The 16,896-nt window shown below is 39.1% G+C and overlaps 1 protein-coding gene across 2 annotated transcripts in view; it reads right to left on the reverse strand.

Annotated features, from left to right (window-relative positions):
- The window catches only part of LOC102208927 (metal transporter CNNM4-like), a 42,877-nt gene that overhangs the window by 10,810 nt on the left and 15,171 nt on the right, over nucleotides 1–16,896 (reverse strand). Inside the window, exons 5-7 of one of the 2 annotated variants that reach the window (XM_005719997.1) lie at nucleotides 14,735–14,831; nucleotides 5,994–6,083; nucleotides 3,702–3,877 (exon numbers count right to left, since the gene is read on the reverse strand). In XM_005719997.1, the coding sequence (XP_005720054.1) occupies nucleotides 3,702–3,877; nucleotides 5,994–6,083; nucleotides 14,735–14,831 (363 nt within the window). The remainder of the gene's footprint in view (nucleotides 1–3,701; nucleotides 3,878–5,993; nucleotides 6,084–14,734; nucleotides 14,832–16,896) is intronic. The other variant, XM_005719998.1, reaches the window with a different exon arrangement.

Here is a 16,896-nt window from a genome sequence, read left to right on the forward strand (position 1 = left end):
TTTCTTTTTATGTGATGAGAAAGAAATTATTTTACCTCTCATCACAGCTTTCCCTGCTTCCCATAGAACAGATATGTAACTGTTTCCACTAGAGATCTACCTAATTTACAGCTCAACGTAATGTAGCTACATACATAACTGAGATTTTTTTTCCTTATTAAAATATTGTGCTATATCACAAATACTACCAAATATACAATTTCCTATTCATGTAACATCCTAAGGGTGATATTCTACCTGCTTTCATTTCAACTTGTTAGCCCAGAAGAATGTTAGTCAGCTAACAGAGGGTGCAAAACGCCATCATGACAGACAGGCTACAGAACAACAGGATGAATACCAGGCACCATAATGTGTTCATAACAGAGGCCAAACAAGTGTCCATAGTGTCTATGTTGAAGAGATACCCAGAAAATTAAGAGCCAAGAAAATAACTAGCATGTTCTCCAAAGAGCCATCCAAAGTGTACTCTCAGCTGAAAGGGAACAATACTGATTCACCCAGAGCTGACACTGACCAATCCTGTAAGAATAATTAAGAGAAAGTAGCTGAATAACCTAAGAGCACAACAACTTCCTAGAACAAGAAGAATTATCCTGATCATTAAGGTTTTCCACAAAGGTATGACACATGCGAATTACCTACCTCGCCACAACATGGAAGCTCCTATCATAGCAACCAAGCTGACTAGGCAAAAGTCAACACACAGCACAGTTAAAAGGGCATGGCAGATAACACCAAAGCACCAGCTCCTGGTTGACAGAGCAGTAGATCAGGACCCCAAGACATATCAATCTCAGCACTGCCTGGACTGACTACAAGTAAGCTTTTCTAAGGAACTTAGGAAAAAGGTAGCAGGACTTTTGCAAGTTTCACAAAACTTAAAGACGTCTAGTCACATTCTTACTAATCTCCTTAAACTAGTATGAGTTGGATAACTGAGAACCTACACAGAAATACACAAAAGCTAATGAAATTCACTATGGACAGTGACAGTGCTGGAAGCCCTTACCTGTATTTTTATTAATTTTAGTGATTTGTATTTAAAAACTACATATTTAAAAACTACATAAAAGAAAGAAAACACATTTGTGGTTAGTGATTCTTTATTAGGTTCATTTTCTAGTATTTAAGTGAATTTGTGGAAGGTGAAGAGACAGGGGGACTGGCCATCCGACCTGTGTCAGGAAAAAGAACCTTAGTTAGAGCTGTTCACATTTTATCATTATCATTTGTCTGTAACCTAAATTCTTTATATAAGTATTAAGATAAGTGTGTTAACAGGACTCACCTTTCCTGGTTGTTTCTTTTGCAGGATGTGGAGCAAAAGAGTAGAAGCAGCTCAATCACCTGCTTATGAGCTCCTGGAGCAAACCAATATCCCAGGTTAGGGGAGTGTGGTTAAGGTGTTTTAATTTATAAAGAAGTGGTTGAAGTCTATATGTTATTTAATTATTTATAGGACTTGGTAAAAATATAAATGTGTCTTTCATGTGTTGTATTGTGGTTTGATGATGGCTCATGTGGATGTTTATGTTTTCATTTGGTTTGCTAACTCTAGACTTGGGCTATTCTAGATGCTCACCGGAATCAGGTAGAGTATAAAATGGAGCCAGTTGCTTTTAGAGGTTGTTGGGTTCTTTGCTGTGTGTTGGTGCGTAAACTCAGTCTCTTTAATAGAGTCTTCCAGTTAATGGATAAATTTTATTCCAGTCTTATGCCATTTTGTGTGAATGTAACTAGGGCTGAACGATATATCGCATTTGCGATAATATCGCAACATGATCAAGTGCAATTTTCTAACCGCAAAGGCTGCGATTATACTCTGGACATGACCAAATTCATGGGCTGCATCCTCCTGAGGCCGCATTTGTAGACCGATTACGTCACAGCGACGCGCCGAAGGCTGTCCAAATTACTACCATATCCCAGAATTCATTCAGCCCAGCCAAACTCCAGTTTCTAGCAATGGCGGCCGCTACTAAGTTTTAAAATTACTCATACTAATCTTTCTGGGTCACAAAATAAACTTTTAACATATTTTCAGGCGAGAAAGTAGTTGTGTAAACATCAAATATCTGCTCGGTTTATCAAGATATCCCATATTTGCAAAAGTGCTTCGACGTTTTCAGAGGCGTCTGCTACCCACCAGCTCGACAGCTAGCCGGGAGCTCGAGGGTTACTGATGCGGCCGAGAACGGCACAACTCCCGGCACATCATTTTCAGATCACCGCGGAGTTTCGCTGCTCGGGTTAAACGTAATATATAGGTCACTTAGACAACCTAAAAATGTTATTGTTGGGCTTTTTTCAGTGTTTTGTTTGTTCGTGAGTAAATCGGTTTGGCTGAGATTAAAGTTATTAGATTATATAAAATAAAACTTTATTAATCCCCCGGGTGGGTTCCTCCTTGGTTTTCACACAGCTGACTAAACGTCAAACAGAAAACGTATTAAACAGAAGTATGAGACAGTCGAGAATTTACACCAGTGTCTGGTTATATTTTAGAAGCAGACGGCCGAGTTTATTAAACTCCACCGAGACAGCGGTGACGCTAATCAGAAGGCCAGACCGTCCAAGTTCACGCCTTTAAATTTTAAAGGCGTGTTTGTGTGTGTGTTTATACAATTGCTATTATGTTTGCACTTTATGTGTAATGTTACTGACTGCAGAGATCAGTAAGATGTGTGTATTTTTTATTTATTAGTTTTATTTATTTAATATTATTTTTTAATTGAATGACTGTCTAGTAGTTCACAGATGTCGAAAAACTGAGTGTGGTAAAGCCACTGATTTTTTTAATGTATATTTCTGCAATCTGCACATTGTACTGACTTTCATTTTAATGTTTACACCAGGGTTCCTTGTCAGCACTTTATGCTCAGATGTTTGTAAGCTAAAAATAAACTATTGTGTATGTTCAAATATACTGTTGTGATTGAAGAAGTTAAATAAAAATGTCAGTCATCAATTCATGCATCACCTCATGTCATCATAACAGAGGTCTGTCTTCCAGGAAAGAACAGTTTAAAATTAATGTAATATAGTATTGGCCATACTATATGATGTATTGCTTGTCTTTGTTTAATAATACAGAAGACAAAGACCTTAAAAAATAATCGCATATCGCATCGCAATCGCAATATTGGGGCAAAAAAAATCGCAATTAGATTATTTTCCATAATCGTTCAGCCCTAAATGTAACCCCCTAATTCACCTCTTCATGAAAAGTGGATACGAATATATAGATTCAGGAGTGGAGTGAACACTAGCGATGTCAAACCATTCGCCAGTAAGTGAGACATTGACTCACTGATCCACAAAAAGGACATAGTTATGTCAGAGAGAGAGTGTCGACAAATTGTGTGGTTCACAATTTGATATTTTGAAAGATTTCATCTACTTCAAGCATTTATTTGTACTTGCCTGATTTAAATGCCACAAAATCTTATTTCTTCCATCTGCTCAGTGTTATTTAAATACTGTTCAATATGTAGCTTTTAGAAGAAATGTTTAGATTTTGCATTGTGGGAAGCAATTTTTTTTATATTTCATTTATTTAGTTGAAATATTTTTTTCTTATACTTGAAATAGAACCATTATAAATAATTCATTTCCTATGGGTGTCTGTGTTATACAGAAGTATAGTAAGTTAAAAATCAGCTTATATAAAAATGTTTGTCAGTCAAACAGGGAGTTACCTTGACAAACTGAAGATCTGAAAGCGCTCGAACACAGAAATCTGGTATGTACTGGAAGGGTGTGCCTGGGATCTGAGTGTTGCTTCCACAGACGGAGCCACTCTCTGGAGCCCGTTCGGTGCAGCTCAGAGATGCCGAGCGGTTGAGGTTGCCCCCATGTGACGGAGAAAGGAACTCTAAGGATTAACAAAGAAAACAGTGAGCAAAAAACGACAAGGGGTCTCTAAAAGAAAAGTAATTAACAAAGCTGACATGAATGAAAAATGGAAACAAAAATAATTGTGAGCAAGGAAAAAGTGAAGGCAGCTGGGTGAATTAGGTGGTGAGGGCTGGTGTAATGAGTACACAGTGCAACAGATCACACAAACACACACAAAACATATAAATGTCATAGTTGTGCTATGACTGCATGAATGTGGGGAGACTGTTTGTCATGCAAAGAATGCGCCAAACATGCTGTGTGATGATGCAAAGAGGATCATTTGAGCATTTTACAGCTGAGCTCTGAGAACAGACTTCTGTCATTGGTTTTACAGATGATTTAGGGTAGAGGACGGCCTATCATAATTGGATGAGCAAGTTTAGTAAGTGAGGAGATACTGGAGAAGTTTACCCTTTTGTAAAAAAAAATATGCTGATTTTCTTTCTTTTAGAGTTAGGTAATAAAAATTAGCTTAGCTTAGTTTATAATTAAGACTAGGAACAGGGTTGAACAGCTAGCCTACCTCTGTAGAAAAATCACAGAATCTGCCACTTAAAAAAGACTACAAAGTTCCACCCACAAATACAGATGATTATGAACAAAGGTTTCATGCAATGTGAACATTACAGCTAAGAGGCACTGAAATTCAGACTTAGAAATTAACTCCCACTTTCATAAGATGGCAGATACCACCTGCAGTGGGATTTAGCAAACACTGCATGTGTGATTAGCTTGAGAAGCTTCTTCAGTTAAGAAGAGCTAAAGTCTCTGGGATGAGAGGTGAGCTTTTCCATTAAATTAATGATATCCAGTTCAAAGCTCTTAAGCTTTCCCATTACAATACATACTATTCCCATTTCTGTTGTAGAGGAAATGGGCAAAATCACAGGAGATTTGCCCATTTCATTCAGCCCTCAGAAAGACAAATAAGCACATTCTTCAAAGTGTCAAAACTATTTTGTTAACCAGAGTTCTGCAGTCAGATTAGTGTAGCTGTTGATAAATATCACAAGAGTGATGGAAAACCATCTGAACGTAGATCAGTGGTTAGCAGGAGGTGTTAGTTTTGACAGGGTTAGAAATTAGAGGTCACAGCGTCAAGAATCCCATCCAACAAGTTGCTCATTTAACTGTCACACCTGCCTTCAGAAGAAGACACAAACAGACCACATGCAGCATCAGCAGTGAGCGCTTCAGCATGTTCAAAATATACAGCAGCACCCAGCTACTGATTTTACTACAGAATAATCAATTATCTATCAATGAATATGGACAATAAAACCAAATATTAACTAAAGGTTCATTTACAAGCTGATCATAGCTTTCAGTCGCATTTTGCAGTGTTCCTGTGAGATGGGGCCATTAAATGTTTTTTTTTTTTAAATATCCTCGCTCGAGTTATAGAAATGAAACTCATCTCGTTTTAGTGGGATATAATGTAAACTGTATATCAGACAACACAAGCAATTAGAAGACATGATAAGCTGCTGTTTGTCAACATTTTAGGACATTATATTAATCAGCTTACTTTATAAGATGTCTGAAAATGATCACAAATACCTATTGTGAGTTTTCAAAGCTGAAAGCAAACAGTTTTCATTTAACTTCTTCTGCTAAATAAAAAAAATCAGAGGTCAAAAATGTTTAATTTACCATGCTTTTTGTAACCTTTTAATCTTTCCAAGGTTCATTTATGATTTAAAATTTTCTAACCAACTCCTTTTTGGGATTTTCTTACTTCCAGCTCTTGCTTTAAGACACAAACTTTGGAGAAGTTTGAAATATTTGAAAGCATGAGTTTGGTTGAGCAGTGTAAAAACCTTACACCTTATAACCCTTTTAGAAATATAATCATTGTTGGTAGAAATAGTAAAAACCCAGAAAAAAGGGACAGCATGAAAAAAAAAAAAAAAAAAAAAAAAGCAAAACACCTTTACTTCCTACAAAACATGTGTTCTAAAACATTGACTTGTTGGATCAGGACTCTGAACATGATGCAAGAAAAGAAAGGGGGCGGGGTGATGGTGAGAAAATCTGATTAAATACAGGCCCCCGGGGCTCTGCCTCCACAGGTCCATGCAAGTATTTACCTGGGAAACGAGAGAACAGAGAAAATCTCTTAAGAGAGAGGCGTCGTGGAGGGGGGGAGGCCACTGACGGGGAAAGAGGAGGGGTGACAGCTGAGAGAGAAAGAAAGGGGGCAGAGAGAGACATGAGCGGGTTTATTTATTTATTTATGATTTTTCTCCTGATTTAGTTAGACTGGATCACTCTACGTACTCATTTTTTATTACCATAGAGCTTGGAAGTTTATTCCATTGAACTCTGAGGATAACGTAGGAGATTCTCTGAATGTCTTCTTCATCAGTAATATAGTCTTCCTACTCCCTTGACCTATAATTGAACACTTTCTAAATGGCTTTATTCTCTCAATTGCTAGTTTAAAGTCCTATTAAATGTAACATGATGCTCATTTTGTTGGTTTGTGCCCAAATGGGGAAAATGGACAGTTAATAGTTTACAGTTTGACTACTGTTTATGTTCAGTGCTGCCATCTTGGATTACTAATTTTGGGTTTGTGGAACGCCCCCTCAGAGTTGAGGGGGCGTTCCACAAAAAAAATTCAGACTCAGAATTTTTCAACTTCCAACTTATTCAGCAACACACCACAACATCCGAGTTCTCACACACTCAAAGCCCTTAAAAAGGGAGAATTGTAAAATTCAACAAACAACAGACAAAGCATTAGATAATGTCCTACAGAAAAACAACCCCACCACAATTTCTACATAAATGGAATGTTCAAGTTTATAATTCTCTCTCTGTCTAGATTACATGATATCTGAATGCATCACTGGAATAAAAGTTACTCTGTTTTCAGGATTAGAAATGGTCAAGTGTTTGACATTTACATCCCACACACTGAGGTGGATAACGTGCACATAAAGCAGCGGTTTATCAAGTGGTGACAGAGCAACAGAAACAGGCCAACAGGGAAGAGAAACAAGAGAAGAAGGGACAGTAGCTATATCACAGCTCCCTTTAAGTGTTTGACATCTTATTACCATGACAAAAGTCACTGACAGTGTTAGATATTTGTGACCTGATTCAATCTTTAATGTAAATGTCTGGAATTTTGTGACTAGTGGCACAAAGATGAAATGTTCACAGTGTAACCTGCTATAGACAGTCAAGGACTGTCTGAACAGAAATTCATTAAATTAAAAAAAAAGTCTTTCAAAAAACATGACTGCACTGACCAACATTTTTTAAAACATTATTTTTCTTGGATTGCACAAGAGTAGCTTTGCATGATTCACAATTCAAAATAAGTCTAAGATAAATTTGTATTCATACTGGGCCTTGATGGAGCCCATCAGTTCATCCTTTATTTGACACAAGCTTTTCAAGCTTTCAGCCAACTTTCTTTTAATTGGCTGCCCCTTACAAAACGTAAGCTTTGAAAAGCAGGTTCTGTGCTCACAGCTACAGATGACCATATTAGGGATATATGTTCTCACTGACAACAAACGTTTAACAGTACTTTGTAGGATATCCACTTTAAGACCTTCACGTCCATGTTTCTAATTTACTACAGATTATAACAGGGTTGGGAAGTTCATCTTCAAGGTATGCAGAGAGAGGTTTGGTGAGGTTAGTTGAATGGAGCCCACAGCCCCAAGGATAGAGGTATTGGGGGAGAGAGAGAGAGAAAAAAAAACGTTATCAAAGACACCCGGCAGCTCTGTCAGAACTGGGGGAAAGCTGCACCAGATGAGAAAGCCACTTGAAGGAGCTGTGGGACAAGATCAAACGATGGGAATTGATAAGTGATTCCGATTCACTTATCGATTTGATGTCATTGGGTTCTCATTGCCTCCATGGCACCAAGGACCCTGGACAAGATGGGATGCCGCTATTAACATCTGGAGGATGCCACAATCCAGACTTACTTTCCTTTTAAGGGAAACCTATGACACCCTCCCATGCCACTGGAATATCACACAGTGGTACAATGAGGAGGTAAGCTGTTCTCTCTGTGGGAGCCCCAAGGCAAATTTCCAGGACATATGATCAGGATGTAAGGTGGCACTGACTCATACTGTAAATGGATCTTTTGTTTCAACTCAAGTGTGCTAATACATCTCCCCGTTTCCATCTCTGTCGGACAAACAGTAGCTGTCACATTTAATAGCCATTATATAGGAAACTGTTGTGACTTGCTGATCTAAAAAAAAGGTGCTGGCACTGATCCAGTCTTCAGTGTCTGTAGCTTCTGCAGTTCTATAGATTATATTAACTATAATAAGTGTAAGATATATGAGATATATTTTCTGCTGGCATATTTCAAGTGTGCATGGAAAACTACAGAAAGGAGGACAAGTTGAATCTTTTTTTCCAAATACAAATCTTTCATTCTCATTTTCCTTATGCAGATTTGTTTCAAAGTTTAATAAAAGCTTATGTACCACTGCAAACTTTGAAATACATGTTAATGTCAGCTTGCAAACTTAGCTTGAGTCTGTAGGTGTCTTTCCATAGGGCAACATCCCTTGCTTCCTTATTTTCGTCACCTACAGTCATGTGAAAAAGTACTTTGTTCTTATGATCTACTTGGTCTATTTGGTTCACATGACTCTGTGGAGCCCTGTGAAAAACCAAGTACATCCTTACTTGCTTCCACAGGAATTAAGAGGGTAAGTAGAGTAAGAACATGGCTTCAGTTTTCAAAGCTGCACTTAAAGAAACCACAAAACATGTGGAACAATATTCTTGAGACAGATGAGACCAAAGTAGGAATGTTTGATCATAGTGCACAGTGAACTGTTTGGACAAAACCAAACACACGATGCCAGCACGAATACCTCATACCAACTGTCAAGTATGGTGGAGGAGTGATGATTTGGACTTGTTTTGCAACCATAGGACCTGAGCATCTTGCAGTCATTGAGTCAACCTGTTTTCAGTGCTAACCACAGTCATTAGCACTATTGCCTCAGAGCAAGAAGGTTCTGTGTTCAAATTCACTCGTCAACTCGTCAAGTTTGCATGTTCTCTCCGTGCTTTCAATTGTTGAATTGTTTCAATTCAATTGTATTTATACACCGCCGAATTACAACAGCAGTAGCCTCAAGATGCTTATTACAAGGTAGAGACCCTACAAAAATACAGAGGAAATTATTTCAGTGTGCTCTCTCCAGGCACTCCAACCTTCATTTACCATCCAAAGACATGCATAGATTAGCTTAAGCGGGAATATTAAATTGGCCATAGGTATAAAAGTGAGATTAAATGATTTGTTAGTTGTCCCTGTGATACACTGGTCAAAAATACCTTGTTTTTATAGCAATGATGGTGAACCTATGACCTAGTTCATAAAACCTGTAATACAGCACTGAAGGGACACCATTTAATTGGACTAAAGCTCGGGTCTAAGTGTTAATGTATTTGATGCTTCCTTTATACAATGAAAAACAGGCTTCAGTGTTAAGGACTCTCTTTCATCCACACAAGTTCAGGTAAACTTCTCAAAAAGGCGAACCTTAAGGTGCTTTTTTCTCTAATTAGGCTGCAGTAACATGACTTTACAACAAAAAGCATATAAAAGAGCAGGTGTGGATAGGGACACACACTTATGGACAGAATATGTCACTGCAGGGCAAGTGCAGTACTAAACTGCTGGATTAACCTTTTAACCTTCTATAACAGAAATCCTCTCAACAACCTGGGAGGTTCAACTCAGGAGAAACAATCAGCTAATCTGTAAACTGGCCACAGAAAATGCCACCAGACTATTGGTTTTTCTTTTGGTTTTTTTAGAGCCTTCATTTTGGCCATTTCTCATTTCTTAGACATTTTCAACATGTAAAGCTAGAACAGTTTTCTAGAGTTCTTTTGAGGACTACGTTGACATTATCATGCAATACATGCATAACTACTACAATAACACTTGTATTACTACACAATTCTTTTGCGTCAACTTGCAACTTTAGCACAGGATGGAGTGCAGTGAGTTTTACAGAAAGAAGCAGATATTATGCTGAAAGAGTTATTAAAAGCTTCTATAGACTACACTGCAGACTTCTCCCACAATTCCACCCAGTGCTTCCTGCAGAAGTTCTCTGATGACTCTGCAATAGTCGGCCTCATCACTGATGGGGACGACAAGGAGTACAGAGGTCTGACCCAAGACTTTGTGGACTGGTGCCAGCTGAACTACCTCCAGATCAACGCCAGTAAAACCAAGGAGCTGGTGGTAGACTTCCGCAGGCACAAGCATTCCCCACTGCAACCACTGAACATCCAGGGTATGGACATTGAGGCTGTGGACAGCTACAGGTACCTTGGTGTTCATCTGAACAACAGACTGGACTGGACTCATAACTCAGACGCCCTCTACAGGAAAGGGCAGAGCAGGCTGTACCTGCTGCGGAGACTCAGGTCGTTTGGGGTGGAGGGCCCACTCCTGAAGACCTTCTATGACTCTGTGGTGGCTTCTGCTATCTTTTATGGTGTGGTCTGCTGGGGCGGCAGCATCTCTGCTGGGGACAGGAAGAGACTGAACAGGGTGATCCGAAGGGCCAGCTCTGTTCTAGGATGCCCTCTGGACCCAGTGGAGGTGGTGAGTGACAGGAGAATGGCAGCTAAGCTGTCATCCCTGTTGGACAACATCTCCCACCCCATGCAGCAGACTGTGACAGCACTGAGCAGCTCCTTCAGTGGGAGACTGCGGCACCCACGGTGTGGGACGGAGAGATTTCGCAGGTCTTTCCTCCCCACTGCTGTCAGACTCCACAACAAAGACTTTAACTGAACAAACACACACATCCACACATGTGCAATAACACTAAGTGCAATAATCTTTTCTGGCATCGTTGTATTTTTACTCAGTTGTATATAGCATTCGTATTCTATTTTTATCTCATTGTATATTTTTATTCTATTTTATTCCACTGTATATAGTATTTTATTTTATTCTATTCTGTACAGTTGTGTACTGTATTTATTCTTATTGTATTCTAATTTTTGCGTCATAACTTTTGCACTGTCCACTTCCTGCTGTGACAAAACAAATTTCCCACGTGTGATAAAGGTTATCTTATCTTATCTTATCTTATTCTAACTCCTCTACATCACAATTTAACCAATATGTTTGGTGTGAGAAAACTCATGTGTTAAGATTACAAGTCACTGAGTAACTGATTAATTTACTTGCAAATGCTACTTCTGTTTCCATATTTTTGTATTTGAATAATAACATGCAGATTGTAACTGATCTCCAAGCAGAGTCAGGGGCAGCTTGTCTAACAAGTTGGTCTCCTGTCAACCCTTTGTTAACAGGGGTACAGACACACTCATGACAGAAATGACAATTTCCTACAGATCCAATTCAAGCTACGTAGGTTCCAGATACAATAGGAGACACAATTTATAGGATGGATGGAACATGAGATTCAATTCAATTCCATCCAAATAGCCCCAATTCACAACAACTGTTGCCTAAAAGTAAGGCTTACAATCACACAGCCCCCCTATGAGCAAGCACTTGGAAGGAAAAGGAGCAGCAATACAGAAGCGGTGTATAAAAACACAGATAGTAAAAAGTGATAAAAATGTATTATGGGCACCCACTGCAGCCTCAGCCTGTTGTCATATGACCCACCCTAACTATATGCTTTATCTAAAATTAAAGTTTTAAGTTTAATATTAATGGTATCTGTCTTCTGAATCCAAATTGTGAAATGGTTCCGTGGAAATGGGTCCTTACAGCTAAAAGCTCTACCTGCTTTTAAAAGCTCTAGGAACCACAAGTAGCCAGCGGTCTGAGAGCAAAGTGCTTTCATAGGATGATATATGATATGATATATCTGAAGTATTATGAGGTCCTTAAGATATGACAGGGCCTGATTATTCAAGATTTTGAATCTAAAGATTATTTTAAATTCAATTCTGATTTTAACAAGGAGTCAGTGAAGAGCACTAATATAGGAGAAATATTCTCTCTTTGTAGTCCCTGTCAGTACCCTCGCTGCAGCATTCTGGATCAACTGAGGGGCTTTTAAGGGAGTTTTTCAAGCAACGTGAAAATACTGAATTACAACAGTCCAGCCTAGATGTAATAAATGTAAGCTAGCTTTTCAGCATATTTCTGACACAGTGATGGGCCACGGTAATGTCATCTCAAGTATTTAGTGAGACATCGTGTTTCTAAGATTCCTAGGACTGAGTACAATAACCTCAGTTTTATTGAAATGTAAAAGTAAAAAAAAACCCAAAAAAAACAGATCAATCCAGGCTTTTATATCTTTAAGACGTGACTGTAGTTTTACAGGCTGATTTGTATCATATGGCTTCATGGATAAATAAAGCTGGGTATCATTTGCATAACAATGAAAACCTATCCAGTGTTTCCTAATAGTATTGTCTAAGGAATGCATGTATAATGTAAAAAGTATTGGTCCCAGCACAAAACCCTGCTGAAGAAGACTCCCCATTTACATACACAAACTGGAATCTGTCAGATAGATATGCTTCAAACCCAAGCAATATCATCATGCATTTAAATCTTTGTAGCAAACAGACAACACTATGGAAGCACACAGATGAGTCTACAGCTGGAGAACTGCAGGCCATATTACCTGTGACACAACAGGTGAACAGTAAGAATGTACAGCTGATAAATGTGATAGGAACATCTCTGATAAATCCCATATAGGTTACTATATGAAATAAGTCACTATATGAAAGTTTGAAATTAATTAATCTACACAGATGAAGCTACACAAAACATTACTATGAGTTATAAAAGAAGGTAATGAGATAGTGAAGTGAGAGCCAAAACCAAGTGAGAGATCTGTACATGGGAATGTATTTGCACAACCTCATGGTAAATTTAACATAACTCTACAACATTTTAGAGTTACCTTGCAAACATTACCTTTCAACAAGGTAACATAAGTTCCTCAAAAGATTTGTGTGCCAGTTCCAAATAAGATTTGCCTTAATTGCTATACTTTCACATTATCTGACAATAAGTTTTACATGAACTCAGAAATTTTTTACATAGCCTTGCGTAACTTTACTCAAATTTAATCAAAGTTTTACCTGCATATGAAGCACAAAATTCAAAATAATGCTGCATCCATGTTTTCCAAAATAATTTCTCATTTTGATTCATTGACCGCAAAACAGTTTTTGATTTTGCTTAAATCCATTCTAAATGAGCTTTGAATCAGGATCTGGATCATGTTTACATTTGCCTTTTTTCCCCACATGTCATAATTTTTGCGAACACATAAATATAGATTCATGAGTTTCGGAAATACTATTTTTTTAATATTTCAAGCAGCATCGAAGTTCTTTTGGAATCGGGAAATTGGGATTCTAAACTTTCAGCTTCCATAAGCCTCCAGGAAAACATAAAGATCTCTATCAAATAAGGTACCAGACATAATTACATGTGACTAATTATTCTTATGTGCATAGTTATCACCCAGAAACTTTGAGCCAAGAAAATGTGTTTAGTTCTTGCAATGTGCATTCCTTTTGATTCACATGAAGAGTTGGTATATATAGGGGTGGCTATAGCTCAAGTGGTAGAGCAGGTCATCCACTGATCGGAAGGTTGGTGGTTTGATTCCTGGCTTCCCCTAGTCTACATGACAAATATCCTTGGGCAAGATACTAACCCCAAATTGCTCATCCATCGGAGTGAGCGCTATATAACACGCTCCGATTAACACTGGGACCACTGTTACCTTCATCCTCCACATCTTCTCGAGCTCTTCTCTGAGCCTTGGTATTTCTCAAACTTCTCGTGTTCCTTCTTCTTGATGTAGCTGTCATTCGGTATCACTACAGCCGTTTTCCTCTGCTTGTCCACCACTATTATGTCTGGTTGATTAGCCACCCCCATTTTTTCCATCTGTATCTGGAAGTCCCAAAGGATCTTAGCATGGCTCATTGTCGACCACCCTTTTGACCTCAGGACTTCCTGGCCATACTCAACACAGATGTTCCTGTACACTATGCCGGCGCCTTGTTTATGGCGTTCCACGTATGCCCTGCCTGCCAACATCCTTGCATCCTGCTGTGATGTGCTGGAGTGTCTCAGGGGCATCTTTACACAGCCTGCAACTGGGGTCTTGCCTGGTGTGGTAGACTCCAGCCTCTATGGATTTTATACTTAGAGCTTGTTCCTGTGCTGTCTTTCAGTCCAGCCCCTGGTAGGATTTCTGGATGTCAGCCACTTCTTCCATCTGCCGGTGATGCATAACATGCAGGGGCTGGTCCTTCCATGATGGAAATTGAGAACCCAGAAGTTCAATTCCTTGGAATATTTAGTCTGTCAGTTGGTTTCAGTTTGTGTGCTGGAGAAGGAAATTAATGGCCCAGTCTACTGTGTGGATATGGAGATTACTTTTATTTTTACAAGAGTAAAATGGTAAAGTGTAAAGAACAGAAACACTTGCATTATACTGCCAAAACATAAGTGATATGGATGATGGAATCAGAATAGCTAAATTCTTATCAATTCCCAATTTATTCTTAGGTTGTTCCATTACAGACCATGAAACTGAAGTGCTGCACAAGTTCAAAGCCATTTATGCTCATATTTGAAACACACGAATATCAAGACCTCCAAGTTGGCACAAAGAACAAGGGCAGAAACAGCTTATAACACTCTAACCCAGTGACTATCACGGAGACTTCAGTTTTATCTGAACTGACAAGTTTGTCTGGGATAGGAAGAACACAGCTTCAATTTTGTATTTGGGTCAGTAAATGGTACAAATATAAATGCACATGTGTTGGTATACGTGTGTCTCACCCATTGTTGGTGTGCTTAGAGCCATGACTCCATAGTAGGAGAACGGGCCAGTTTCAAACTTCATGTTCTCATTTCCGGCTTCAACCTCCACCCGTCCCTGTAATATAAATACGAATGCAAACGTAAATACACAAACACACAGACAAACACAAACTAGGGAAATCTTTGATGAAGAAGTGACCATTCCAAACATTTTCAGTAACACAAGGCTTAGATGGGGACAAGGCTGCTAAGCTAAAACTATCTTTGTGGAAAGGTCTTCTTTATGTCTATCATTTAATGACCAAAAGAGATTTTCCATCAGACAATAACAGAGACATCTCCTTGAAAACCACATCTGACTCCTGCAGAAAATTTTGTGCACAACTGTAGCATCAGCCTGTTTACCGGCTTCTGTAACCACACAGCCTCCACTTCTGCCATGCAGACCACATTAAGATCTAAAACCACTACATCCTGACTCAATATGTCAGCAACGCTAGGCTTGGTCTACTGTTTATGAGAAATGGTCAATTTGTTTATATGAATATATAAAGTCTGAAAGATCCAAAATGTTTTTTTAGAGGAAGCATTTCAGCATAAGAAGCTGTGGTATGCCAACTTGGCAGCTGAGGCAGAGGACAGAGGCTGGAAGATCAAGGTGCGCCAGGTGGAAGTGGAGTGCACGGACTTTGTTGCCAGTACAACAGCAAAACTGCTTAGAGAGATTGGGATCAGAGGACAGGCGCAATGGCAGGCTATAAGAGAACTAGCTAACACTGCTGAGAGGACCAGTCACTGGATATGGTTAAAAAGGGCTGACATCACTTGGGCAGCTACAACTGTCAGCTAACCGCGAGAGAAAAGAAAATATTATGCTCTTCTCCCCTCTGCTCTTCTTCCCTTTTCTGGGAGGTGGTGGGGAGGTAGAGCGTACAGCCCAATCCAGCGGGCAGCTGTGGGAAGCCAGATCGGATGCCCCCCTTTCGGCTCTCCTCTCTGCTCTCTCCTATCTTGTACCTTTTCTATTCCTTTGAAGAAGTGAAGCTTCATAAATGCTAAAGAGGTAAGTATTATTTCTCAGTTGCAGTGAATAGATAGGAGAAAATAAACTGTACAAAAATAAACAGAAGAAAAAATAATAGAAATAACAACTTAACATAAACCAGTGACACACTGCAGGGCCTGATCAACCCTGGCAGGACCTCCTTGGATTGTCCACTACTGATGATGTGTCCCAAATCTTAATATGATAACCTAGATCAGATCTCTAATTCCCCCCCCCCCAAAACAATGGCAGATTAGCTTGGTAAAAGACCAAAAGTTGAGGCACACAACGATGTGTGCTGCTGGTAAAGTTTCTGGGCTGCCTTTCCTCATAACAGTCATCCCTCAAGATTCTCGCCATTTAAAGCTATGCATTATCAGGGAGTACAACATCTAGTCCTTTTACTGAATTTAAAGGGGCGTGAAATAGAGTTACTTCCATAGCATTTCATTAGTTGTTGTTTTGGGTTTTTTTTTTTTTTCATTTTAATGATTTGCTTTTAATAGAGGAATCCATGTTGCCTTTACCAAACTGGCATGATTAGTAATGCAAAAGCCCAAATGTTTTTGCACTTTTGAATGTATCACATTTCCAGTAATACTCTCAGCCAGCTATATTACCTTAATCATGTTGCTGAACATCTTTCCTCACACCCTGTTTTGCAGGACATTTTACTATTTCCCTTATTTCCAGGATTTACTGCCCTGTCCTCCAGGGCAGTAAATCAAAACCTCAAAAGGTTTTCAGGCTTTCCAGGACCTGCAGGAACCAGACTGTCTATGTGATACATGTGTGCCCTGGAGTCTCTGCAGTGAAAAATCCACGAGTCGGGTCTTATGGCATGTAAGAGAAACACCTTAGCCTCCTATAAATATTACATCCTGCCGCAGGCACTCCAGTGTAGGGTTCAGTGTCTCTTTACCTCAAACAAATCAACACATAGACGTTTGTGCTTTCCTTGCTCTCAGGACTCCCGATAATACACTGCCTTAATTTAACCTTTAACATAAATGCTGCACTGATCTGATTCCAACCTAAAACTCAATGCAGTGCCACGAGGTCTGTCAATAAAGACAAGCTAAAATCTACATTTTCCAAGGTATAAGGATCAAACTGGTCCTCACCAAGACAGACA

Source organism: Pundamilia nyererei, unplaced genomic scaffold (genome assembly GCF_000239375.1).
Source record: "Pundamilia nyererei isolate P.nyererei 1_Seehausen unplaced genomic scaffold, PunNye1.0 scaffold00002, whole genome shotgun sequence".
Lineage (NCBI taxonomy): Eukaryota > Metazoa > Chordata > Actinopteri > Cichliformes > Cichlidae > Pundamilia > Pundamilia nyererei.